We start from the raw sequence: 26,092 nt of genomic DNA, 5'->3' as shown, positions 1-26,092 counted from the left end.
TTTCCCTCACCCAATTGTGAGCAGGAACAAACTAAAACTGTTAACTGAATTTGATTCAGTTATTTGAATTTGATTTTCAAAATCCACACTTTTGTTCATTACGTGCGGTTTGTCTTGGTTTTTTTTTAGAAACACAGCTTTAATTTTAAATATTATTTCAAACCACCCCAAATCTATTCCTAAAGCAAAGCTGACATTTTGGAAAGGCCTCTGTCCATGCACAGCTCCCACGGTTCCTAAGAGAAACAAGTCCAGATGTTTCCTTGCCCTCTCTTTTGTTTTGTTTGGTTCTGGGTTTTTTGGGTATTTTTTTCTGTTGAAAGCAGCTGCTGCCCTGCAGAGTTTGAACCTGTAAGGAGGTGGATGGTGAGGCAGCCTTCATCCCACCTCATGCCCTCAGCTTGTAGCACGTGGTGACGTTGAATAGGAGGTTCCTGGGGAACAAAAGTACCCCCAGTGGCACATCACTGATGGAGGGACTTGAGACCCGAACACGAACCTGACTGATACATGCAGGGCAACTGCACAGACATCCACCACCTATTTAAGCAGCCAGCAGGCTGCCAAAACCAGTTCACGAGATGCTGCCAATGGAACCAGGCCAGAATGACCTCCAGTCTCTAATGCAAGATGGGGCTCCAGCCGGGTGGGCTCCAGGGTCACACAGCTGTTCAGGTCAGGTTTGCCTGGCCCTTCTCCTTCCCACCAGGCAGACCTGGCAGGCAGGACAGAGACCTTCTTTCCCTCTGTGGATACCACTTGACCCAGTGTCTAATGACAGCCAGACTGGACTTTAGTTTTCTCCTTGCTCATAGAGGGAACAAAGAGACAAAGACTCTAAACCCCATTTAGTGTCACAGTTTGGGAAACAGAGCGAAGACCACATACGTACCATTTAGGAAATCTCTTTGTGTGTCCAGGACCTGGTTAATGTCCTGTACCCAAGCTTGCTGAATTTCTGGATTAGCTGCCTGTAAAATGACTCTCTCTGATGTTTCCCGGCTCATCAGAGCAAACTTGCAGGGATCATTGTCCACATTTTCTTCAATGATAAGGTAGTTCATCTGAAACAAGCCAAGGTAAGCACATGTTACATGGAGCATGAGTTAATGTTACTCAAGAATCAGAATGAAATTGTGAAAAGTTCCTGAAAATAATTGAGCCCAGTAACAGACTGTCAGATCATAATCAGAAGAATCTGCCTCATCTAGATTTAGGCAGATAAATCTTAAGCTTAAATATGATGCTTAATAAAGCTCTGACAGATGCACCAGACATCCGCCTGCCCTGTCTTGCATTACAACTCCTATTTTAAGGTAACACGGACTTGAATGACGTGCTAAAAATTTACTGTAATCTGTAAATAGAGTTAAGATGTCCCTATTAAGATGTTAATAAAGTCTATAATTCTTCCAATTTAAATAAATGTTTACAGTTCTTATCCTCCATGGGAAAGTCTCAGTCATTAGAGCATTTTAAAAATAGAATGGACAACGCACAGGAATATACCAAAAAAAAAAAAGAGTGGTTCTCCTCTGATGTTCCAACAGATCTTCTTATTTCTAGCAGATTACACTGTCATCTGCGTGCAGTCACTTCATTTGACTGTAATCGCAGATAGTCTTTCTGGGAAACTCATGAATGGCAATTTTGGCTGCTGTTCTGCCCGTGTGAGGCTTCTGTTTAAGAGTACCCATAACTTTAACTTTTCCTGAGCTACCTATATCTATGGCAGTAAACAAGAATAGGCTGGCATAGCCTTTCAAAAAAAGAGAGAGAGTCTCCATGACAAAAGTAGATAGCTCCAAAGATGAAGGCAATAATGTCCCTCTAGAAGTCTATCTAGATGTCATGTTTAGGAACATGGTCTAGTGGTGGTGTCCTGATTTGAGCTAAACAGAACTGATTTTCTATTTAGTGATTTTACTTTTCAGCTCAGTCTCCTCTAAGTGGCTGAACTTGCTGAAACTAGCAGCATGTTTTTCCAGACAGTGTGATAATCTCAAGGCCACTGTCTCACCATGGGTGCCGTGTCTGTGCCTACAGGGGGGAGCAGACCCAAAACCGACCAACTAGGTATTCCATCCCACATACATCATACTCAGTATAAAGCTGAGGAGTCTTGACCCTTCCATCTCAGACCCTTCTTTCCATCTCGACCTCTGCCATGGCCGAGTCCAAGCAGAACCCTGCTAGTTCATCTGCCTCCGATCCTGATCTGTGCGTTCCTGCCTCCTGCATCCTGCTCCCACCTGCTGCTGGGTCCGGTCTGGGACTTTTCCAGTGCCCTGCTCCACAGAGCCTCTGGTGATGTAATCGTCATTGCGGGGAGGTTTTTACATTGGTTTTCTAGATATATTTGTACATAGATGTATAGATTTCATTATTTTCCTATTTACATTATTATCCTGTAGTATTAGTATTATTGTTTCATTAAATCTGTTAGTTTTATTTTCCAACCCATAAAGTCTCTCTCCCTTATTCTCTTCTCTCTTCCCTTCTGGGAAGGGGAGAGGGGTTAATAGAGAGTGTCTGTCCAGGATTTAGTGGCCAGCCCAGCCCTAAACCATGACAGGTGGACTTAGGGTTGGTTCAATGGTTGGACTCAATGATCTTAAAGGTATTTTCCAACCAAAACTCATCTCCAATTGCTCTGAGTATCTGTCAAGGTATGGAGATCCACTCCACATCTGATTACTGTTCAGCATTCAAACTGCAAGATGGAAGAAGCCTCTTCCTTCTCTTCTGTGAAGTTAGAGGGACAGGCAGGAAATCCTGTGACATGGGGACAAGGAAAGGGACAGACAGTGAGCCTGGACAGTGCCCTTCCTCTTGTTCCGAGCTCTTGCTCCTCTGTTTGATAGCCAAAGCAAGCAAGTCAATCCTGACATGACTCCAGGAAAAAGACTTGTAGATCAGAGTCCTTAAACTCCTATTTGTGTCTCAGGGACATGCGTTTGCCAAGGCTACCCACTTAGGTATTCTGGGTCTGAAAGAAATCCAACTGAGAAGTATCCAAGAGGGCATGTGCAATTTCTGAAAGCTAGCTACCTCACTGCATAAAGAAAGGTTCTTCGCTAATGTAGGGCATCTTGATGAAGCTTCTTTCACAGTCTGAGTGTGACAGACCTTGGAGAACAATATTTGGGAGCGTCATCTCCCTGACAGACCAGAACAGCTGCATTTGAAGTCATACGCACTTACTCACACAGAGAGACCTCAGTACTCAGCAGTGGCTGTGACACAGAGGAAAGAAATGGGATCTCTGGTGCTGGCGAGGTCCTTCTGCTGTGTGGAAGGATGTGACCAGCAGGGAAACAGCCTACGTCTCTCAGGGAGTGACTCCCAGAGAAGTAAACTGCAGATCAAAGCTAGCCAAAAATGGCTAGTCAGTCCTGCTAACTGCTGTGATATGGGGTCCACCTGCCCAGCAAGATCTTGTCAGCACTGGAACCAAGGTTAGAGAAACTTGGTCCTGGCTGGCAGAGTAAAACCTTCTCAAACTCTGGCTCAAGAACTCAGATCAGATGCAATTTCTGGATGCCCACTTTTAGGACTATGAAAGGTGACGAGGCAGCGTGTTTATGTGACACCTTTGAACAAAGTGCCTCTCTCTGAGGAATCATCCAGCTCTGGTTGGGGGTCCACAGCAAGGAGAGGACACCCATGGCACAGAGAGGCAGGGAATGGTCCTGCAATAGAGAATGGTCCTGCTCCACTGTGGGCCACAGCTCATCTCTGTGGGAAAGCACAAGATCAGTGCAAAAGCAGGCAGAAGCTGAAGCAGGGGCTGGGGGACGGGATGTGAGAGCTGCTGGCACATGGACCCCACACTGCAGTGGGGAAGATGCACATGGAGCCATGGGGGTTCCCACGCTTGCTGTAGGCACTCAACAGGAGAACGAGCTGTTTGCCAAATGGAAGAAAAGAAGGACTGGAAAATTATCACACAAAAATTTTAAACCCAGGCAGTGGGAACAGCAGGACTTTCATAGGCTGTTTAACTAAAAGAGCAACTCATACCCTTGAGGCAAGCTAATTTTATTTACATTAGGAGAGATTTATTTTTCTCTCTTTATCAACAATATACAATTCAGGAATTGTTTCCTGCAGATAAAAACCTCATTGTTACACATACAATAAACTGAAGTAAAAATTATTCATGTTATTTCCATCTCCAAGATGGAAAGATTTAAATCAGCAGTAAGATAAGATCAAAGTTGATCATCTAAATCAAGATGACTGTTTAGTTGTACACTTCAGGTTTTTCCTTTATAGCTTATTATTTGGTTGGAAACTATGAAATACAGTGACTTGCAAATGGATAGAGGCTTTTCAGTAAATGCTGCAGTTTCTGCAGCAAGGGCAAGAAGATGCCCTCATTTCAGTAGATATGCTGTTTATTGTAGATTTTTTAAAATTATACATGGTTAATATGCATTACTTCAGCTGATATTGTTCTCTTCTATTTTGTATTAATGTACCATTTAAAATTTAGAGGAAATTCTCCCATATCTCTTTTTAACCTGTATCTTTGAAAAGGAAATCAATCATCCCAGACCGGATTCTCAGCTTTGAAAGATCAAGATGTTCAAATGAAGCAGTGACTTTGCTCTTTCTGCAGGCACAGCAAAGGCTGTTCTACCAGAACAGATGTGGCATTCATTCACCTTCACTTACCATTTCAGAGGTTAACTTTGCATTTGTTAAACAAGCATAAACCCACTTAAACAGACAAATAAACAAGTTAATATTTTCCCTGGTTACTTTCAGTTTTTACTTTCAGTCCCAGCCTCATAACCTGGAAAGATTATTTAAAACCAAAATTAATTCCTTAATACTTTCTTATAATTCCTCATAGCTGCATTTTTAGAACTATGTGTGTTTCTGTTTGTTTTTTAAATATTTGTGTCTTCTTGCAACACTCATGTTTGTACTAAAAGCCCTCCCCCAGTTAGGGAGAGTATTCTCAGTAATGTCACACAGAGGCTTAATATCAACCTACAGTTTGACCTAAGACTTGGATACTACACCTTGCCCCACCTTTTATGATCATGCTTAAAAGCAACTGTTGTGTATCTTCTTTGACTACTGCAGGCTTTGTAGCAATGTTTACTGACTCAGAGCTATGAATGACAGAGGACCAGCCCTGGCCATGTAAAATTTACAAAGTAAATTTAGACATGCAGTGGTTTATTTAGAGGTGGTCTTAAAACAGCTTCTGATCCACTGAAAGGTACGTGCAAATGGTTTCTGCAAATTGTTATACACCTATGACAGGATGGACCAGTCTCAGAGTACAGAAAATTGGTAAGATTTCCTTACATGACCATCAGACAGAATATGCCTTTTCCTCTCTATTTCTTACCTTTATGCTTTTCTTGAACATGTAGCCTGGTGTTAAAGATCCTTTTCTAAGGAGTTCGCTGAAGATAACTATTTGCTCAAAGAGAAACACTCTACGCTCCTTTGGTCGAGACTGAACTCCAGAATCCTGCTCCATCACGTAGAAGGTGTCCTGCTGCAGCAGCTTGCCTTGAGCTGTCAGCTTGCCCTGAGAAGCAGGCAAGGCACCAAATTACAAACCCTGACCCAACATGATCCCAAAAGATGATCTGCTATTTTTCGTGGAGCCCAGATTTTCCAAGCAGCCCTGAATTCATGTGAGACGTATTCCCTCAAAGTTATCAAAGCAGCAATCTTGTAAATAAAGAGCTCAATTAAAGGAAAATTATATAGGTTTTCTTTGTTTCTCTTGCCAATAATTGTGCATATAAAACCAAATGCAAGATGTCTAAAGTAAATTGTTTTGTATACTTATTTTCAAACACTGTTCTCACAATGTAGTTTGCTACTGTAGTGCCTTGGATTCCCCGTAGGCATGAACTCTCCATCACCCCCTAAGCCAGTAGCCAATGACACACCACCTCTGAAGGTGCAAAAAACCAGAACCTACCTGTTTGCAGGAATGTTACATTGCGTAAGACAGTAAAACACATTTGACTTCATTTTGGAGATAAGACATCTCACCAGGACTGCCAAAGTCTACACTGGCTTAGTTAGAAACCACAAGCTGTAACCTGTGTGGTTATAACTCACAAGTCCCCTCCTGGACATTGCCAAACTCAGAGGGAGTTGTTACCATGTTAATGGTAGGTGACCTTACTAATAGGCAGAGCAGTCTGGTTCACCACTTATTTTACTCTGGCAATAGATATAAGAACTCTAATTAATTCAAGCCTGCAGAAGCTTTTACAGACCTCACATTTTGAAGAGACAATCTATAGATTGCCACAAGTTTAGAGTGACAGGTATAGCAACCCAACCTTTGAAACCTCATCAAAGCATGCAGTTCAGTGCTGGAGAAGAACAAGCACTAGACAGACAGCCTGGAGTAGGACAGACTGTAGAAGCAATCATAGAAAGATAAAATACTTTGCTTGGTTTTTATTATAAGCAGAATGCTAATGTATACCTCAAAGCCTTGGAGGCGGCCCAGGTTCATCATATCATTGCAACGTTTCGGTACAAGGCACATTAATTCAACTGCTTTCTGTTAAGGAAAAAAGATGATGTATTGTTACAAGAGAATCAGAGGGTTCCTAAAAGCAAAGTATCAAATAATGAATTTCAATAGCATGATCACTGCTAGCGGCTATTCATGGTGAGGCCCTCATGCACTGAAGATGTATGGTAATGGCTCAAAGAGGACGGTGCACCTACAGTGCAGGACTACGCCTCCATCTTTTGCTTCTGACTTAAGCTAAGAGAAACACCACATTTAGAATACCAGTGTGATCTTCAGCTATTATCAAAGGAATACTGGGGTTTTCATTTCTCCATATAAAGTACCATTAGATAACATAGCGCTATTGTCCAGGACATGAAAACGTACCTCTATATCAGAGCACTCCAGACCAGCTTTTTCACTGTACCTCAGGAAGTCCTGGAGAAAGCAAAGGTTTGCATTAAGGCACTTCAGAAAGAGAAAACAAAAGACTCCAGTTTGGAAAAGCGTATTCAGCATGTGATTTTCTGAGAAGGAACCAGCTAATACTAATAAATTCATTTTCAGAGGTTGCTGAAAGTTATGACCACTTTCTAGATATGGAAAAGAGGTGTCGATGGTTGCTGAAAACATCCCAGAAAAAAGACAAAGCTGGGATTAGACCTTGAGAATGGTTACTTGGTCACTGTCTTAAGCCACAAGACCACACACACTTGAAGATTTTTCTTTTCCTTTTGGCATTTCAGGGAACATGCTGCTGTCTTTTTGCTAGTGTACAATTACCAGGCTGTGGGCTGATGGCAGCCTGCTTGGAACCAGTTCAAAAAAGAGAAGAAACCAGCTCAGAGTCCCAGTACTGCAGGAGATTACAGGGTATGGCACAGACACACCTCATTTTAGATATTAGCTTGAAACCCCTAGAGATGAATTTTCAGAAATACTGAGTAATTGGCATTGTGGATAAAGTCAGCAGAAGCCAGAGTGGTCAGACTCTTTGGGAAAACTAGTTAGTTTAAGCAATTAAAACTACAACTGATTTAAAATAACAGCATCTAATGCAAGATGCAGACTACAGTTTAGTTCAAACTGTGTCCTTCCACTCACCTTGAGAAGAAGCTGATATTTAGTTATTCTTTGAATGGGTTTGATCAGAAAGTCACTGATGGTTAGCCGTTGGCTTACTTCCTGTTGAACCTCCTAGAAATTGAGGATTAAAAACAATTGCAAACAATCATGGAACAAGCCAGAGAACATGATAAAATGTCTCAGCAGAGACTTATTTCCACAGAAAGTTGGTCTGTTCTTAATCTTTTGTTTCCAAGAGGGAACTTCAGAGGATTTACAAATCTGGCATATCCTATTTAGGCAAGGACTGAGTAAAAGTCATGACCGAGCTGGAAGGCGTTGGAAGGCCCAGGATCCCTTTCCCCTCTGAGCTGACCAAGCAGGACTGCGAGGTCTGGAGACCGCTCTTTCCAGTGCAGCGGGGATTAGTGCACAAACAAGTCCTGCAGAGCAGCCTCATGCCCTTGGGTGAAACAAAACATCTTTCTCTTGTTAAAGAAGCTTCTTTTTCATTAATATCTAAATGTGTCTAGTCCCCTTGAAACAGACAAAGTTATTGGGAACTTATGAGAGGCACCACCCAGCTCCAACAACTTTTACTTCCTCCCCTGTTTGCAGATTACAGATTAAAAAGTCTTACTTTACTGTGAACAGAAATCCATGCAGTTGTGGTGCTCTGAGGGCCACAGACAGTACTGGATTTATTAGAAATCAACAAAATGAGAATTTGAAATAAATAACTTTTTTCCCTGTAGCACAGACTTTAGCAGCACATGCAGTGTCAAAATCTTCTAGGATTTGTTTTAGACAAACCCCACGGGTCAAACAATAGTCTACTTGACCAGGACTCACAGCTATACATAGCAGTAACATATAAAGAGCCATGCTTACCTCAAAGTATGCCTCATACTCAGCTACTATATATTCAGATCGTGGTTTGTTTTGGCAATATACGACATACATGTGTAATCGTCGCTCCTGTGAAAGGAAAATGCACAGCAGAGATACTGGTGAGATACTGGCTACCATTCTGTCCTGCTATTAAAAACTGGCAGAAAGTTGCTATGATGTTCTGCTTGGTCTTACTTATTTTTGGTTTAATCAAAGATACAGTTTTCTGAAGTAGGAAAGTAAATTGACAACTGGTTTTGTTCTCCACTTCTGTACCTTAGCAAGAGGAGGTTTCCATGCAGGTAACCCGTTAGATGTCATCCCCAAACTGATGGGTCTGAAAACTGCTGTAGTGTTCTGCTCTAGGTAATATCACACAAACATGTGAATTGCAGCAGCTGGCAAGTACCTGCCATAAATGTATTTTGGTAGACATCCTTGGCCACACCAATTTTGCCCACAAAATAAGTAGCCTGAAGAAGGCAATGATTAATGCTTTAGTTCAACCCAGCTGCTCACTGAAGATGCATAACTATAAGGCTACTTCACATTTAAATTAAGTTTAGACAAGTATCAAGTTGACACAAGTAGATGTTTTTGGAAAGGAGTAATCACATCCTAAATGACAATTATACCAGAGGTAGGTAACAAAATAAAACTTACATGCTTAATAAAAAGCTGTGCTAAACGGTCAGGTTCTTGAAGACATTTTTCCAGTTCAGCCAGGAAAAAGCTGAAAGAAAGGATATCAGCATTTCAGAATACTTCTTTAGGTCATCTCAGCAGTTGTCTTTCAGATCTATCAGTGCAATTTTAGCTACAGTATTCAATTCTAAATGAAAAGGCAAGCTCAGCTTCTGCCCTTGATGATAGCATTTCTAAAACATTAGATGCAAGCTGTGAAATATTGAGGTCTTGTCTTGCAAACTATCTGCTCCTCTTTACTGTTACAGCAGTTTCCATTTTTCAAAGTGTCAATTACTGTCTAATTGCAAAAGCTGCTTTCCTTCACTGAGAACTCCCAAAGTAGAACTTTTCCATACACCAAAACACTTGTGAAAACTCAACTCAAGCTTTACCAGGAGTTCTCAGTTGCATGAGCAAATTTGGAGTACTAGTCAATGTGAAAGAGATGCAGAAGTTTCCACTTGAATAAACAAATCAACACCTTTTTGCTGGTGGAGTTTTGGTATGTTCTGGTTTTCACTGTTTCATAATAGTAATAGTAATTCATAAACAAGATCTCTATCTTGACCTGCAGCTTTGTGGAGGTCATTCATCCCAGCCTGAATGCCCTTAACCAGGAATATACTGGGATGCCTAAAAGTGAGGTAAAAGCAGCTAAACTAAACTTGAGAAATACCGGTAGGTTCTTCTGACTGGTAGACAAATCCTGACAATCTCACTTTCCATGATCTTCCTCATTTTGATTGCAGGATTTCTGCCTCAAATGCCTCCATGAATTTGCTACAATAGCCAGATTTGGTGAGAGGCCATGTCTGCAATGGTCTGGTACCAAGAAATCCCAGAACCTCAAAAAAAGATGTACATTGAACAGCTGTCCCAAATAATTTCCCCTATCGCTACCATCAGATACAACTATTTCCATAACTCAATCCTCTATAAATGTTAAATTCATCTGCATTTAAATAGATTTCTTGACCTAGATATGCAGAACTAAAAATAGGAAATCTCTCCCTGTGTGTTACAGAAAACTCCTGTCATTGCAAAAAACAATGAATGGCACTGGTAAAAACACTCTATTGCTGGTATCAACTTAAAGTATGGTGAAGCTTTTTCTGACTTTTTTATTTTGTGCTCACAAGGGCATCTGTCAGAACATAAGGACAGGCCCAGGCCATGAGATAAGCGCCTGCAGGACTCTTGATGGGAAGGACACAACGTTTGCTGGGTAAGGAAAATGTCCAGAGCTGAAGAAAGATGCAGCCCAGTGTCCATTGCTCAAGTCTGCACATGGATGCTCAAATTCTAGTTAGCTGGAGCTATAGAGTATTTCTGAGTGGCAGAGTTGAAATGATGACCATATTGTCCATAAGCAAGATAATGCTATTCATAAAGTTAAAGCAGAAGAGACCCAGGGTTTGAAATAAGCTTCATGTTTCCAGCACCTTTTCAAAAGCTACTTCTATGAGGACAGAGTCAGATTTTCACGGAACAGAGTTCCTAACTCAGAGTCAAAAGTATCAACTAGGCCAAAGCATGTCAGAACTTTTATGTGAGAAGGATCTTGAAGGTATTTGCATCACTCTACTAGCCAAATATTGCTGGTATGGTCAGCCTTCGTGATCCTGTCAGCTGCACATGAAGATGTTCATGTTGCTGAGAATCACAAAACATAGGAAGGACACTATGACTTTCCAGCATTGCTACTGCTCATCAGTGGGATGAAATGAGCCTGCAGCTGTGACCCAAGAAACACAATTATGGTAGCCTCAGTAGCTTTCTGTGTATTCAGCAAATACTCCACAAGCAGCAATTCTCTGGGAGCTGTGTTAGGACTGCTTATGAGCAGTAGCTCAGGAGGTATGGATGGAGAACAGTGATACCTCCCATTGAGCCTCTTCTTGTGGCTCTCCAGCAAGGAATGGCAGAGCCGCTGGCAACACAGCACTCAAACAGAGTAGATTCTCTTGTGTGCAACGTTTCTGTCACACTGACCACCACTTCTGCCCTGGTGTTTGAGCCAGCATAAAGCCATAACTGTGAGAGACAGCACCACAAACACACTCCCATGAAGCCAGGCACTGCAAAGCTACAGCCTGCCAAAGGTTTTTTGGGAAAAAGGATTTTATGTAAGACTGATGCTCTGCACCATGCAGTTGTGTGATTTTTGATTTCGTACACAAGCCCTGTGTCAGGATCTGGTGTATCATGAAACTGTGGCTAAAAGCACATGAATTGGAATATGTTCTCAGGATTCAAGGTAGCCATGATTTGTGAAGTTATTAAGCAGGACTTACAAACCAACAGAGACCATTTAAAGTGAGGTCAGCCCTCAATGACCTGTTGATGTTCAATTAAAAGCAGCTTAGATGTATAAACACCATATAACCCAATCCTTTATGGACAAGCAGTTAGAATGGTGCTTAAAAAGGAACAAACCCAAAAACTTACTCTTTGTGCCAGTCATAGATCTGGTGAATATTGCCAAATACTATCTTGTCTTTCCCTTTCATATCTTCAGAAACTCCTTTTTCTTCTATCCTCTTCATGAAGCCCTTTAGGATTAATGATCAGTGATTAGCAAAGGGTTCATTTGAAATCAGAGCATAATTACACTCATTTTTTTCAAAGAAGCTTAAGTTTAAAAAAAATTAATGTTAGGATTTTTTACACTGAAAATGCTTAAAATACCTTTTATACCATTTAAAACCAGAAATTAATCTAAAAACTTTAAATTACATAGTTTGTTTAAAAGAAAACTTCAAAGGATTTGTTCTGAATATCTACAAACCACTATTAGATGTCATTGAATTGACAAGTGCAATCAGAAGATAAAAGTGAAACAAAAGTAGTTTATCAAGCTCTTGGCTTCTCTGGAAAAGGGAGAAGCCAGACTCTGCACAGAGTTCTCACATTCATCTCCATGAGTACTTTGTGGGAGCACAAAGCCAAGCAGTAAGTTTAAAGAGGCACATGAACAGGATTTCTCACACCTCCCTAGAGCTTCTTTATGAGCCTTTAGAGCACTGCAGCCCTGTGAGGTTTGCCAGCAGAGCATGCAAAGGTCTTCAAGTTGAAAATCGCTGTTAGTTGAGCTGATAATTCTCCTTGGGCTAGTGAATGCCAAAAGCATTGCTGAAGCCCACTTCAACCAAGTGCCTCCAGTTCTGAGTCCTAGCTGGGAAACATTCCTGGACCCTGCATGTGAGTTGCCTCTGACAGGTGATCCCCAGGGATCAGCCAGGTCTTTACAAGCTGAAGCTTAAAAATCTATGACTATTTTTTAACAGAAAAAAACAAACAGATTTCTACTTTATCTCAAGGCTTTTTTTTGCAGGACAATAATCCATGGGCCACACATGCACCTCAACACAGATCCAAACAGCCTCTGGAAAGGTACTCAGATGCAGGACTTCAGCCCAGGTGCAAACTGAAGTATAGTATTTGTTACCATTACTCAATATGACAGCAAGAAAGGCACAAAATAAGTGGTAGAAATGTAAGTTATTCTCCACCACTGCCCTCAAGGCTGCATTAGAGCAGAAAGAGTTTGTCACAAGCAGGGTAGCCAAGAAAAACCTTTGCACACTGGAGTTGAAATCTAAAATACAACATTTGTTAGATGGAAACAAAAATAGTTTCCAAAGGCATTTCTTCTTGTTTCTGTCAACACAAGAAGGGGACCATGGAAGCAGAGTGCAAAATAAAGCATTCTGTTTCTCATGCTGTATTTTCTGTTGTCACTTTTCAGCATGGTGCTTTGTAGTGGGAAAACATTTTGCACAGCAGGGTTTGCTTCAGCTCACCTCCACAACAGTTCCCAAGTCTTTGACGTAGTCTTTTTCAGTCTGCACCAGCTCATTTAAGACAAACCTAAATTAAAACAGAACACACGCATATTTGACCATATTCCTTGACGTTACTGTTTGTTCCTCTTACTTCATATTACCCCACCATCACTCCAGGTCACTAACACAACTCACTCTTCACTCACTTGCAGCTCAGTGGAATGTAAATGACAAAAATGTCACATTTCAGGTCAGAGTAGTTTCAGTTCTCTTAGCCACACTTTCCTCCTACGGCCCCTCTTTCCTCCTACAGCCCAGGATGGTGCAAGAGCAGCAGCACAAACAGCTGCCTGTACTTTGAACTACCCCTCTCTGCTCTCCTCTCCTCCACCCCCTGTGCAGCCCTCCCACCAGTGATGGAGACGTGCCCTGACCCACTTTGCAGCAAGCATGAGAGGATCTCTTGTCCCAGCCCCTCTGGTTTTGCCCAAGATTCAGCAATTAAGTTTTAATTTGGAAGTTTCAAACACTTGGAAAACAAATCTCCCCTCCCGTCATAACCAAGAGCTTAATCTTTCAGACTAGGTAATCTGTGTGTGGGTGTCAAAAGCTTTACACTGATTTCAGAGCTAATAATCCTGGGTGGGAGTCACCTAATGAAGGCCTGATGCATGCAAACAACAGCAAGCTAAAAAAAGCCCCTCCTTTGTAAGTCAAACCGACTAATCACATCATGGTCTTTTGAGGACATTTCCAAAAGTTACAGCTTGCTGCAGACAGTTTGCCTCGCAATTACGCCAATACATACATTTGGCACATGACAAATAAACTCCATCTGTGCTCAAGTTTGCTACAGCAGTAACAAGGCTAACAAGATAGAGGAGTGCTTTCATGTCTGATACCGCTCCGTTCACATCAATCAGCAGACTGACCCACTTGAAATGATAGGGCTGAGGGCAAACAGTGCTACGATAAAAGCCTGGTTGAAAATATCTAGAGGGAAAAAAAAAGTAGACTGACATTGCAAGAAGAGACTCAGTTATGAGAGGTTACTGAGAAAACAAATCCTGCTCCCGCTGTGCTCCCAACGTGTCGCTTGCTCAGGCAGAGGAGATACTGTAGACACGTGGCAGGAAGAGGTCAAACAGCTTCTTGTTCACTTGCGAGTGAAATCCAGCCCCCTTGGCAGAAGGCAGAGCTGGCAGCAGCAACGCCAGATGCTCGTGCTCTCCAAAGTGCCTTGCCAAGTTGTGTGCCTGGGTCGTAAACACGCGTGGGGCAAAAGGCTGCTCTTTTACACAGCAGCAGCGTGTGGCCTGAACAGGCGTACGCTGTCCGGTCCCCTCTCACTGGCTGACCTGCTGTGCCCTTGCGAAAGGCTTTCCATGTCTCCTCTGTGCAGGGAGGTGTGCTGGGACGTTACTTTTCGGCTCACACCACCTCTGTCTGCATTGCTCCCCGCACACACAGAGAGCTGCTGAGCAGATGGGGAGAACCTCTCCCATCTGCCCACTGCCTCTCCCACACCCGGACTCCTTTGGTTTGGGCTGCTGCAAGGCTACATCTGGCCAAATCCTGCTCTAAAAATGGAGCAGCAGGTACCTGTAGTACTTACTGTTGCTGCACACGCAGGCAGGTTGGTTTGAATTAAAATCAGTGCAGTGAGCAGGTGTCTATCAGGTGAACAGACTAAACCTGCAAACTGACACCTCTTTTAGGAACCAGGGTCTGCATCTCCACTGCTTACCTTAAACTCAGCACCAGTGTTCCCCCAGCTTCCCTCTTCCTAGCAAGCAGAAAAATCAACCTTGACCCTCTCTATTAGTTCTCTGAAGTCTACCTGAGTCAGGTACTCCCAAATTTAAGGTTTCTAAGATGCATGCTGTCAAAAATCCAAGTTCACTCATCTCATTTGGTAACATGGAGGAAGGGCAGGCAGTTGCTTGGGAAGTGTTTGCCCTGCTCACCAGTGGTATTGACTACACAGCTGTATTTAAAATGGCATGAACTGGAGCAAGGACAGAGCCTTCTCACTTCTGAATAAGTCTGAATATCTGGATATCTGGGTAACTCTGTATTAAATCTATACTGAACAACACTCCTCGATGAGACCATGGGAAAAGGGCTTTCCTAACACTACGGCTGAATGCTGGCACACATGTGCTGCCAGAGACACGGGAAATTACTGCTCGTGCCTGTGCAAGGACTCAACTGCTGTTCTGTGGGGAATGGGGGGGGCGCACAGCTCAGCTGCCTCACGTGACTATGGAATTAAACACAGCGAGCTGCAGAGATACAGAACAGACACAAAGGAGCTGGAGAGGAGACAGATGTCTTGTGCTGAAAGCTACTAGCAGGTGCTCCTAAACATCCTGGCGTTTAGGAAATTTGGATGGAGGCAGCCACTAATTACACTGCCAGTCTCCCTGCCAGAAGCGTCCCACGCTAGAAAGCGTTACTGTATCTGTGCTTACAGTGGCAAAGCTCTCAGCACTAAAACTGCAATATTGAGTAGCTTTTAGGAGACAGGCACAGGCAGATGTTCACTGCAGGAAGGCTGACGGCTGTCTAGTAGAAAACTTCTCCCAGTCAGAAACACACGCAGGAGTGTCATGTCCCTGCCCGCTGCTGGGGGCTGATCCAGTCCCTCAATGTACGGCTTCTCTGGCTTCCTACAACAAACTGCAGGAGCAGATGATGGCTTTCACAGACCTGTGGCACTTTGCTCCTGCTTCCTCATCTACACTTAACTGCCTCCTTGTCCTCCCTGACTTGCTTTCCTTTCCTGCTTGGTGTCTTTTCCAGATGGGCTGCTCTACTTTCACCTCTCACCCTAGCACACTCCAGTGAGACCTGTTGTGCTGTTACTTTTCCCATCAATGTATGATGTGATGATTGCAGTTACCATTGTTAGCGGCTGTATAAAGAAAATAGCTACCCGAGATCTCTTGCATGTAATTCTTGATTCTGTTTCCTCAATCCTCTGTGTCCTTCAGCTTAACCATGCATTTAAGAATCGGTCTAATCATGCTAAGCTTTGAAGCCACAAGTGTTATGTCTGTTATATTTATGGGAGTGTACAAATAATTTTAAAAAACAACTTTCATGAACTGTCACCATTTCTTTCCTCTCCCATTACCATGAACACGAGGGTTTCCCAAATGAAACTTTCTCTTTGGTGGTGTGTTTCCACCATAAATGCACCTGAATTCTGCCCCTTTTTTTTGCTAATAGCTAAGGCAAAAAAGAAAATAAATTACCTCATTCAAAAAATCCTAGTGGGATTCTCTGTTCTATTCCTTGAAGGCAGCTAACAAGGTCAACTGCATATCCCCCCTCGAGAGCTGATTTCATCTCTGGCAATGCAGTAATTACCAAGGCAAACATCTCAGTAATACTTGTCCAGCTGTTCAGAGCCACAGGTATTTGCTACCAGGGGTGACGCACTGCACATTTTCAAGAGTGAAGATGAACTTCCCAAATGTGCAAGTGCTTTTATAAGGTATTTTTACAGGTGAAGATAGAACAGCAGCAAGCAGAACAATAGTTTTACTCCCAGGTCCATGCTCATTCACTGACTACAAGGTATTCCTTCAGTGCAGCCATGTGTCCTCCTTGGGTCCATATTTCAGAAAGAAGAACCAGTGAGACAACTTACATCCTGCCTCTCATTGCTTTGGCTTTTTGCTCCTCTTCAAGGTTTCGTGGGGGAGTTGAAGGCGTCATTCCTTCATTTAAGCAGCCAGTGGCATCTTTTAAGCTTCCTCGGTAAGATCCTCCTTCAAGGGTCTAAAAAAACCCCAAAGAACGACAGAATAAACATTATCCTTGAACTCAACATCAGTGTTATCTTCTCTGTTTCAAGCCAGTTTTGCAATGAACACTGCAGTCTAAAATCAAACAGAGGACTCAGTGGTACTTTCCTGCAGAACTTATTGTAGCACAACCAAACCAATTTTAAGTTGGTATAAGACCCCCTCCCCAAAAAGCATTAAAACAGAGAAGATGTCCTTTGCTAGAAGGCGGGAAAAGATGTTCCAGTAGCCTCAGGATAAGAAAACTCTTCCAGATTTTTTCAAAACAACCTGAAAATATCCTGGCGTCTCAATTAGAACTGGCATTAGGCTACACTGGGTCAGTGTTTCTCTGCCAAAGACTGAAAAGGGATTCTTTGTAGTAAAGTAGAACAGAAAACGAAACAGAAATAGATGGATACATAGTAACATTCCACAATAATTAAAGTTTCCCCCAAATCCCTGGAAAGTAATTGCAATTCACCCAACAGCCTGCATGTGGAGGAGAGAAAACAAAATATTCTCCAAAAATACATCTAGATGGATTAATGAAATGCTTTTCAATTTATTAGTCCCTTGATGGAAGAAAACTATTCTGAGTAAATTTTCTGGGAATGTCCTTCTTGGTTTCCCATGTCACAAAGAGCTCCTTCATCACTTACTCCTTATCAAACACCCTGTGAACGCTGACTATCTTCATCTACCAACATCTCAAACCGAGAAAATACCAAAACCCTCTGGAATGATTGCTGCTTGCACAGAGCTATTTAATGATCACGGTGAGGTTTTTTGTTTTGTTTTAAATCTCTTCATCCTACCTGAATGGGTGAGGAAATGAACCTTTGCAGGCTTATCATAACCATGATAATTAATTAACAAATCCTGATTTGTTAATTAAGTTAAACTTGCCTAAAGCAAGCATTTAACTAATTTTAGAGATCCTGGGACAAGTAGAAAAGGTTTAGCTTTGATATTAACATTTTTAACTATTTCAGGGAAAACTTGAAGAAGCCAAGATATGAAACAGGATTTACTCCTTGTCCAACAGACATGGGACCAGACAGGAAGAGTGCACGATACTGAAATTTTTTAACAAATTAAACCCAGAGCATTTTTACTGCTTATTGCCCTCCCTGTCAGAAAGAGTTGACAAGGCAGATTAAAAGCGACACATGAATCTTTGTAAAATTAAAGCACAGCTGTGATACTTCAAGCAGTTCTACTCTTTAGAGGGTCATTTTCAGGGAAGCCAGGATACCAAATGAATTCACATTCCGGCTAGTAAAACTCCTGTGCCTCAGAACAAGCTTTAAAACAAAACAAACCATCTCACTGCATAAAATATTTCAAAGAATACCAACAAGACCCCAGAAAGAGTACAGTACAGTAGCTCATGCTTTGCAAAGCCCTCTCCAAAAGTGCCTTTTGACTACGTAGTGCAGAGCCTACTTGGCAACGTGAGATGTAGGCTTCATCCCATGTGGGGAAGCAAAAATATTAGACACTCTACCTAGAAGTAGAGCACATAGGGTTAATAAAAGCATAGCAGATGAAGGTGGAAAGCAAGGAAACCAGAAACAAGAGGGAGACTTTAAAGCCGTTCCCTAGGGTCACATTAGGCCTGTTGTGTACACAGTTTTCACAACGCTAAACTTACCAGCTTACTTTTGACCAACTTTTCTATTGCACTGACAAGATCCGCAGCAGTTGGGACATCAGAGGAGCTCTGTCGAGCAGCTAGCAAAGAAGAGGACTGCAAGACACCAGGTTGCAAAGGAAAAGCAAGTTAGCAGGATGAGAAGGAAGGAGGAAACCAGCAGTCAGTGAAGCAGCTTCTGAGACAGGAGAACGAATGTGGAGGGGAGGGGGAGCAGGAGGGTTAGAGGACCACATGCTTGGTCAGGTGAGTGAGTGTTGCCACATCAGACAAGCGCAGAATTGCCTTCTGCTTCTGGCTGTGCATCCCCCTGCAGCAGCTCCAAGGCTGGGAACCAGGGAGCAGCACTCAAGAACTGAAGTTCATTTGCAACCAGGCTACAATACTCTGACTGTCTGTTGGCTCCTCCTTCAAAGGACATCTGTAGTCTTACAGGCTCCAGAAAATTGATCTTCTCACTGCAGATGTAAGAAATTGCCCCGTCCCCCATACATATATATTTAATAAATGCAGTTAAATACAAGGTACACGTGGAGTTACAGGCAATAGGGGAGGGAGGCAGAGGGAATCCCTTCCCCACAGATCAATTGCAACTCCAGATGAACACAGACGACACCTCACATTCATGCTACTTCAGCCATCTAAACTGCATCTCTTTTCTCTCTCCTCTCTGCAATCAGTAGAGAGAAAACACTCCTACATATCTCATCTATCCCAGGTACGTGGCACAGAAGGGCAGAAACACTCCTTGGAGATGTCTGCTTTTCTCTATTGACATTAGTTGGAACATTTTCAGTCTCGCTTCTCTATGCCTGTCTGTCGGTCACAGGTATTTGATTTTAGGTGCCTGACATGATGTAATGTCTTTGGGCATCTTCATGTTCAGGCAGTCACAGCTGATGACTGCTGGTTGTTACAAATCTCCAGAAACAGAGACCTCATCAATGTGCTATCCAAGCATCCCCCATGGTGCTGCACAGCCTGACTCTGTGTGAAATATTCTGCTTTAGTTTAAGGTTTTTACTCTATATGGGTCTCTTCACCCCTTAGTCTTCATTCTAAGAAACCTCACTTTGAAAACCCAGACTCATGCAATAGCTATGGGAACTGGTATTTAATAGCTCACCTGTATGCATGTTTCCTCTGAATGAAACACAAGCACTAACTAAAACTATAAGCCCTTTGATAACCTGCTTTTGGCAGGCTGACACAGACTAAGCATGGCTAAATTTTTATAAATTCTGCAAGAAAATAATTACAAAGCTTATTCATCTCTCAGCTGCTTAATAAAGGTCTTCTGGAGAGCAGCTATTTCTGCAAAGTCACTATGCAGGTGCCAATGGACAAGTATCACAGAATAAACAGTGTTGGGGAGCGAGGCGTGGAAATGTGAGGGCAGGAGTTAGGCAGCTGGCCACCTCTGTAAGCAGCTCTTTGGGAAGGCTGCTCATCTTGAGTGACACAGCCCCAGGGGGTCAAAAAGGCAAAGGAGACCAATCCCAACTAGAAGGTTTATGACAGAGCAGAAGCGTGAACAGCCTCAGCCTGCCACTCCTTGTCTAGTCTTTCACAAATAATACATCTAATCAACAGTCCTAATTACAACAACAACAAAAACGACAGGTAATCAAGCTGGTAATTGAGGAATTAGGCTGGTAATGCAGAAATCTCATACAAATGTAAAAGCCTTGGCAGCATGTTTCACCTGCAATGCGGACAGACGTGTCTAGGAAAAATTAAAAAAGGCTGAAAATAGGGACTTTGAAGAGATACTGGACAAATACATAGAGGATAACTGTCAAACATAACCATTCTAGCAGGAGGAGTCTAATTTTTGGAGGCACTAAACAGCTGTTGCTCTCACTTCTTTTAACTGAAATTCTCAATATATTTGAAAAGTAAATAACTGCAGGATTTTGAAGGGAGCATGGAAACATTTGCTGCCGACAAGTCTTTCAGGGTAAAACAAAGCTATTCTGTGGTTGACGAGAGAGTCTGGTTTGGGGCAAATAAAAAAATGGCATTTCTATTTCCCAGGAACTAAATTAAGTATTTCTAATGTGAAGATATCTTGCCATTTGTCTTCATAAGAGCCTCCAGGAGCAGCAAGGCACGATTACGACAGGTATCTCCTCCCTACCACTGTCACTTCCCCACGCTGCTGCTGGTCCAACCTAAGTCTGTGCCTGTAAGCAGCAGCAGGACACGAGCAGGAAGCTGGGCCCAAATTAACGCCGTTAAAGAGATTTTGGCTCCAGTACGACTCAAACACTGCTAACATGGTGCTCCTGTGCCAGGGAATTCAGGGGCCATGTTTGTGACCTTAAGTTTTTTTCCTCCATGACAAAAAGTGAGTAGGAGAAGAAAAAGAGAGAGAAAAAGGGCTTCAGCTGCATCTTGCTCTATTTGATCTTCTCTTTTAGGAGCACATGAAGGAACAGGATGCCAAAATGCTCTATAAAGCTCAGAGATGTGGAGTGGAAAACAGTTTAGTTCCACAACATTAGCACTGTCAGAAATGTATTTAAGCAATACCAAAATCACATGGCAAGTTAAAAATCAAAAACAGTGATCCAAGCTAAAGCAGTTTTTCCCCCAAAATAACAAAAAGCAAACTAACCCCAGAACATTTAGCTAAACACCATGAGGAACCAGCCAGGAGCAACTGCTGTTGTGCTGGACATGGATCCACCACGGCTCTGCTCTGCCAACCTTTCGCCTCTGCCCCTCGCCCCACAGCCAGCACACGTGGTACTCAAGGGCAGGAGTCCATCACTCCAGCTGCTTCCTTCTAGTCTTGCTGCCACCACCACCACGTCATAACATTTCCTGATGGATCAACAGCAAGCCCTGAATCTGTTCCTCCATCATTCTGCTCCTTGAGTCCCAGAACTATTTGTGTCCTCTCTGTGTGTTTCCCAACTCCTGCCTGAACCTTCCCCAAGAACATTCTGGGTTGTATTTTTTTTTGTTGACAATTAATTAATCTCCCCTACCCTTGCTTCTTTGCATGCAGTAATTACAATCAGAAGATAGAGATACAGAAGTGGCAGTGCTAAAAACAGATGCCAGCAGGAAAGCAGGAAACAGCTAAACAGGAGGATGGATTTCTACCAGGGAGACAACAGCACCAGGAAGAGGGGAACATGTGCAGACAGGACCTGCACTGACTGTGCACACAAACCACTGTCATAGCCGTATTCAGAGATTCTCACCCCAAGTCCAGGAAAGCAACTGAAGGACCCTGCAAGCCACTGCACCATCTACCACAGCAAACTCTGACCTAACGTTCAAGAGACCCTAGCTAACAGCAAAGAACTACTACCACCAGCACGGTGCACAAAGATGGGCAGACCAAAGCCTTTCACACCCTCCTGAGGGGGACTTCAGATAAAACAAGATGTGGAGAACACACATTATCATCCTGCGTGGAACTTCTGACCACGCACAACACAAGCACACAATCAACCTGTCATGAAATGGGATGCCAGGACTAAATTGCTTATCTGGCACTATTTGTGAATCCAATTGGTGAAAGGTATTAGACTATGATTGCAGATAGGCGACTCTTATAGCCACAATTCTAGGTCCTGCATACTTGAAGACCACTAAAAAAACACCATGAGATGTGAGAAATGCACTTAAACAGCAAACTGATGTAGTAGGGAAGGCCTTACCATCTCATCTTGGGTTGGATCATTGTCAAAAATCTTCATAGGAGGAGGAAGAGGTGTGTGAGACTCTTCGTCTGGTTCATCTTCTCCCCAACCCTTCTTGCTCTTCTGAAGAAAAGTGAAATATAATTAGAAGCAAGGATGGGTTTCTTTTATCTTCGGAGATATCTGAGTCCTATCACCAGGCTCTGAGTTTGTTAACAATACTGGCTCAATACTGCATCAGGTGTAGAGAGTAGCAAGTAATGCAAAGCATCATGAAAGAGAAGCAATTAAGATAAAAGGTTTTGCTGGTTAATCTTGGTATATCCTATAAGTTACAGAAATACAGTTAATAGGTCACTCAAGCAGCTAAAGCAGTTACAGCTGTCTCTGTGCTGATGAAAAACTTATTTTTTATTTTAAATGAGAAGAGTTCAATGAACAGTTTTCAATATGTGTTCCTCTATTTGCGTCCAGTTAGTATCTTCCCCATTTTTGGCTTGTAATTCCTTACTCACTTTATCAGGAAAGAGCCATTCTAGCGAAGAGCATGCCTGCAGAGAAACTGCGGCAACAATACATAGCAGATTTAACAGAAACATGGCTATTTCTCTAAGCATTTTCTTTCAATAAATTACCATGGTTGGATAAAGGTGATAGGAGCCTCAGCAAAAGGTGATAACAGCTGCTCAAGAATAACTTCATTTCTATCCTTGGCAGCTTTCTAACAGGCTATTAAAAAAAAATCTAGTCAAAGAACAATAATATATGCAGACTTTGAAATGCTGTTTTCTATATATTCCATTGCTCTTTGGATGACAACGCTGTTTGCAACACAGCTTTATTAAGTTCAATTTGACATATGATTCGCTGCTCCCTCTAGACCCTAAGGGAACAGGGTTTACTCAAGCATGAATCACACAAGAGACCATCTGAGATACGCTCCTTCCTGCAACAAACACCAACACACACCTCATCTGCGCTGTCTCCTTGAGGAGTGGTTTCGTCTCCGGTCTTCGGTGAGCCGAGGTCAAAGCTCTTCCTGCCATCTCGCACCTTCTTTTGTTTCTTGATGTTGCTCTCAGCCTTCCCGCTGTTCAGCCGGCGCACAGGACTGGTCAACCATTTCTTCAGGGTGTTGGTCGAGCGCTTGGGGCCAGGAGAGCTCTGGATGGAGTTGAGGGATGGCTGAGGCTGTAGGTTGGCCACTGAATCTGACTTGCCCCCGTTGTCATTGGAAGAGACTGAATACGCATCTGGAAGAAAACAGTGAGGTGAGAGATCATACCAGCACCTCCTCTGTTTCCTAGTGCACATCAAGTTCTTGGCAGTGCTAAGCATGAAAATACAAACTTTCTCAATGAAAGGCTTTGTGACCTATGGATATTGTATAAACTTCATTGCACACCAGAGAGAGGAATATTCCCTGCAACGGGCATTTTTCACAATCTTACACACTTCTGTCATTTCCTGCTATGCTATCTGTCCTTATGAAAGATCACAGACAGTAAAGTTATCACAGAATGTTAGGAGTTGGAAGGGACCTCAAAAGATCATCCAGTCCAACCCCTCTGCCAGAGCAGGATCATCCAGACCAGGTCACACAGGAACACGTTCAGGTGGGTTTTGAATGTCTCCAGAGAAGGAGACTCCACAACCTCTCTGGGCAGCCTGGGCCAGTGCTCTGTCAACCTCACAGTAAAGAAGTTTTTTCTTATGTTCACATGGAACCTCCTATGCTCCAGCTTGTACCCATTACCCCTTGTCCTATCATTGGCTATCATTGAGAAGAGCCTGGCACTCACCCTTTACAAATTTATAAACATGAATGAGGTCACCCCTCAGTCTCTCCTCCAAGCTAAAGAGACCCAGCTCCCTCAGCTGCTCCTCAACAGGGAGATGCTCCACTCTCTCAGTCATCTTTGTGGCTCTGCACTGGACTCTTTCAAGCAGTTTTCTAGTTTTCTAGTTAGCTATTTTTCAATGATCTAGTTTTTCATGAATGCCTGAATTTCATGCTGTGAAGTTCAGTACTTAGCATGTACTGAAGTACTGAACTTCTCAGCTTCTTCCCACAGATTTCATTGTGAATTGCCAGGAAGAAAATAAGCACAAAAAGCAGAATACTACAGTAGACCTTGCAGCCACCAACATTTTGTCAGGTTCTGATTCCATAAATGTTTCTCGACCCCAATGACATTACTGTTAGTAAGACTGCTTATTAACTTTTGAAGCACCTTAAAATTATCTCCTTTGCTGCTGAAAGCAATTTGTCAGAAGAATTCACACCTTCCCTAGAACTAAGAAACTGGAATGAACAATCATAAAAGATGACAAATTGTTCAAACTGCAGGAAACTCCCAAGAAGGAGATACAAGTCAGGCTTAAAATTAAAAAAAGACTTCCATTATATCCAAAATATTCAGATTCTGCTGAACTGTATCCAACTGCAATTATCAATACACATGTTCAGACTAGCACCTTAGAAATGGGTGCAACCTGCCTTAGTCCGCCCCCTCATCCCCCCCCAAAAAAAAAATCAACACATCAAAGATGTGCCAATGTCAATAAGTCTTTACAAACAAAGCAAACAAGTTGCTTAAAGATTTCTCAATTGCCCTTTAGGAACAAGTACCCTGCTTTCACCTTTCGGAAATCATGGCAAGGCAACTCCCTCCCCAGGAGCAATCAGGGACTGAGGTGTTTAATCCCACACAGTTTAAAAAGAAATATATTTTTTTAACATATTTCAGACATTGTCACACTCTTGTAAGATACACTCAGACTGTACATCAGAAAGCAGACAGCTGTTGTTATTACACACTTTTAGATGGTTATCTCCGAATCTTTTATCTGCCCCAGCAGAAAACAAAAACATAAGTTACAACACATGAAAATAGCCCAGTGCATCCAGATATTCTCAGTTCAGCAATAAACATCATTAGAGACACTGGGCAGTACCCATGTTGAGGGAGAGCTACGCTCCCAGAGAATTGGCAAACTCTATTGGTTTAGAAGCCAGTTCCTGTTACCTGCATGCAGAGCTCCTACCCCGCTGGGCAGAGCTGCTGCTCACAGCTGGCGATGCTCCAAGCAGAGATTGCAGCCTGCCAGCTTGTAAAAAGCAGACCAGGAGAGCTATAATATTTTATAACCAGAGACAGCCTTGGTCAGAAGTCAAACCAATAATTTATTACATACCTGGGGTCAAATGTTAGGTTTTTAGAACATGCAGAAATAATTGTAACAAGCTAGAGGAAGTCAAAGTTCATTTCCCAGACAGGAAGAAAATCCAAATCATCTGTCTTCTGACGACAGGAGTGAGCATGAGAGGGGCTGGGAGGAGGACGGATCCCAGGTGGAGCTGCTGGGCTTTTTCTGACATTCCTCCATAAGGGCAAAGTAGCAGTCTTATCTCAAAATGGCCTGGGTGGGTTTAGCCAGCTCCCGTTGATGTTATTTCATGCACATGAAGTAGCTTTAAATCAGCTAGCGCAAGATAATATTTGTCAGTGGCCAGCTTATCTTCCACTCAATAGGCTTTAGATACTCTCCCCTCGCAGGCTCCACGTGATGCTCTGGGAGTTTATCAGCACACCTTGTGTCAGCAAAATTCAGGGTTTCGCGATGGCCATTTTCATCTTGCAAGCACCCTTGCCCCTCCGTCCCCCCAGTGGCACCGAAGGCAGTGGGGGAAGCTCAGGGGCTCCTCACCGAGGGGCAGCTCCCACTGCTGCAGAAGGGGAATTAACTTTGGGAATTACTGGTGCAAAGGGAGCTAGGCTGTAGTCATGGAAGGAGAAATGCTAGAAGTGATTGCTCTGTGAAGGCTGTCACTGTCAGGGATGATTTGGAGCAAGTGGCTGTATGAGGGACTCACTGCCTCTAGTGGGGTCTGGGCTCAGGGGGTGTTGAGGAGAACTGAGGACAAGCTGATCTTCCCACATCTCAATTGATTAATGTACAGAGAGGTTCTTACTATAGCTTGGGAGTAACACTCCTACCTCCAGTCGATGGCACCTTGCCAACTGACCTTTTAGTAAGGGAGG

General features: G+C 42.8%; 1 protein-coding gene across 1 annotated transcript in view; it reads right to left on the bottom strand.

Moving 5' to 3' along the window:
- KALRN (kalirin, RhoGEF kinase) overlaps nt 1–23,299 on the bottom strand; it is a gene marked incomplete at its 5' end in the record, with an annotated part of 55,684 nt that extends 32,385 nt beyond the window's left edge. The window contains 13 exons of the mRNA XM_010193529.1: nt 893–1,064; nt 5,369–5,554; nt 6,476–6,553; nt 6,896–6,946; nt 7,613–7,705; nt 8,465–8,551; nt 9,128–9,197; nt 11,600–11,703; nt 12,955–13,021; nt 16,595–16,725; nt 18,388–18,483; nt 22,065–22,169; nt 23,016–23,299. Of these exons, the coding sequence (XP_010191831.1) occupies nt 893–1,064; nt 5,369–5,554; nt 6,476–6,553; nt 6,896–6,946; nt 7,613–7,705; nt 8,465–8,551; nt 9,128–9,197; nt 11,600–11,703; nt 12,955–13,021; nt 16,595–16,725; nt 18,388–18,483; nt 22,065–22,169; nt 23,016–23,299 (1,524 nt within the window). The remainder of the gene's footprint in view (nt 1–892; nt 1,065–5,368; nt 5,555–6,475; nt 6,554–6,895; nt 6,947–7,612; nt 7,706–8,464; nt 8,552–9,127; nt 9,198–11,599; nt 11,704–12,954; nt 13,022–16,594; nt 16,726–18,387; nt 18,484–22,064; nt 22,170–23,015) is intronic.
- Between the last annotated feature and the right edge of the window lie 2,793 nt (nt 23,300–26,092).

The sequence above is a fragment of the Mesitornis unicolor genome, unplaced genomic scaffold (assembly GCF_000695765.1).
Source record: "Mesitornis unicolor isolate BGI_N332 unplaced genomic scaffold, ASM69576v1 scaffold23951, whole genome shotgun sequence".
NCBI classification, from domain to species: domain Eukaryota; kingdom Metazoa; phylum Chordata; class Aves; order Mesitornithiformes; family Mesitornithidae; genus Mesitornis; species Mesitornis unicolor.
The sequence above is the reverse complement of the archived record's forward strand: the minus strand, read 5'-3'. Positions and strand labels throughout refer to the sequence as shown.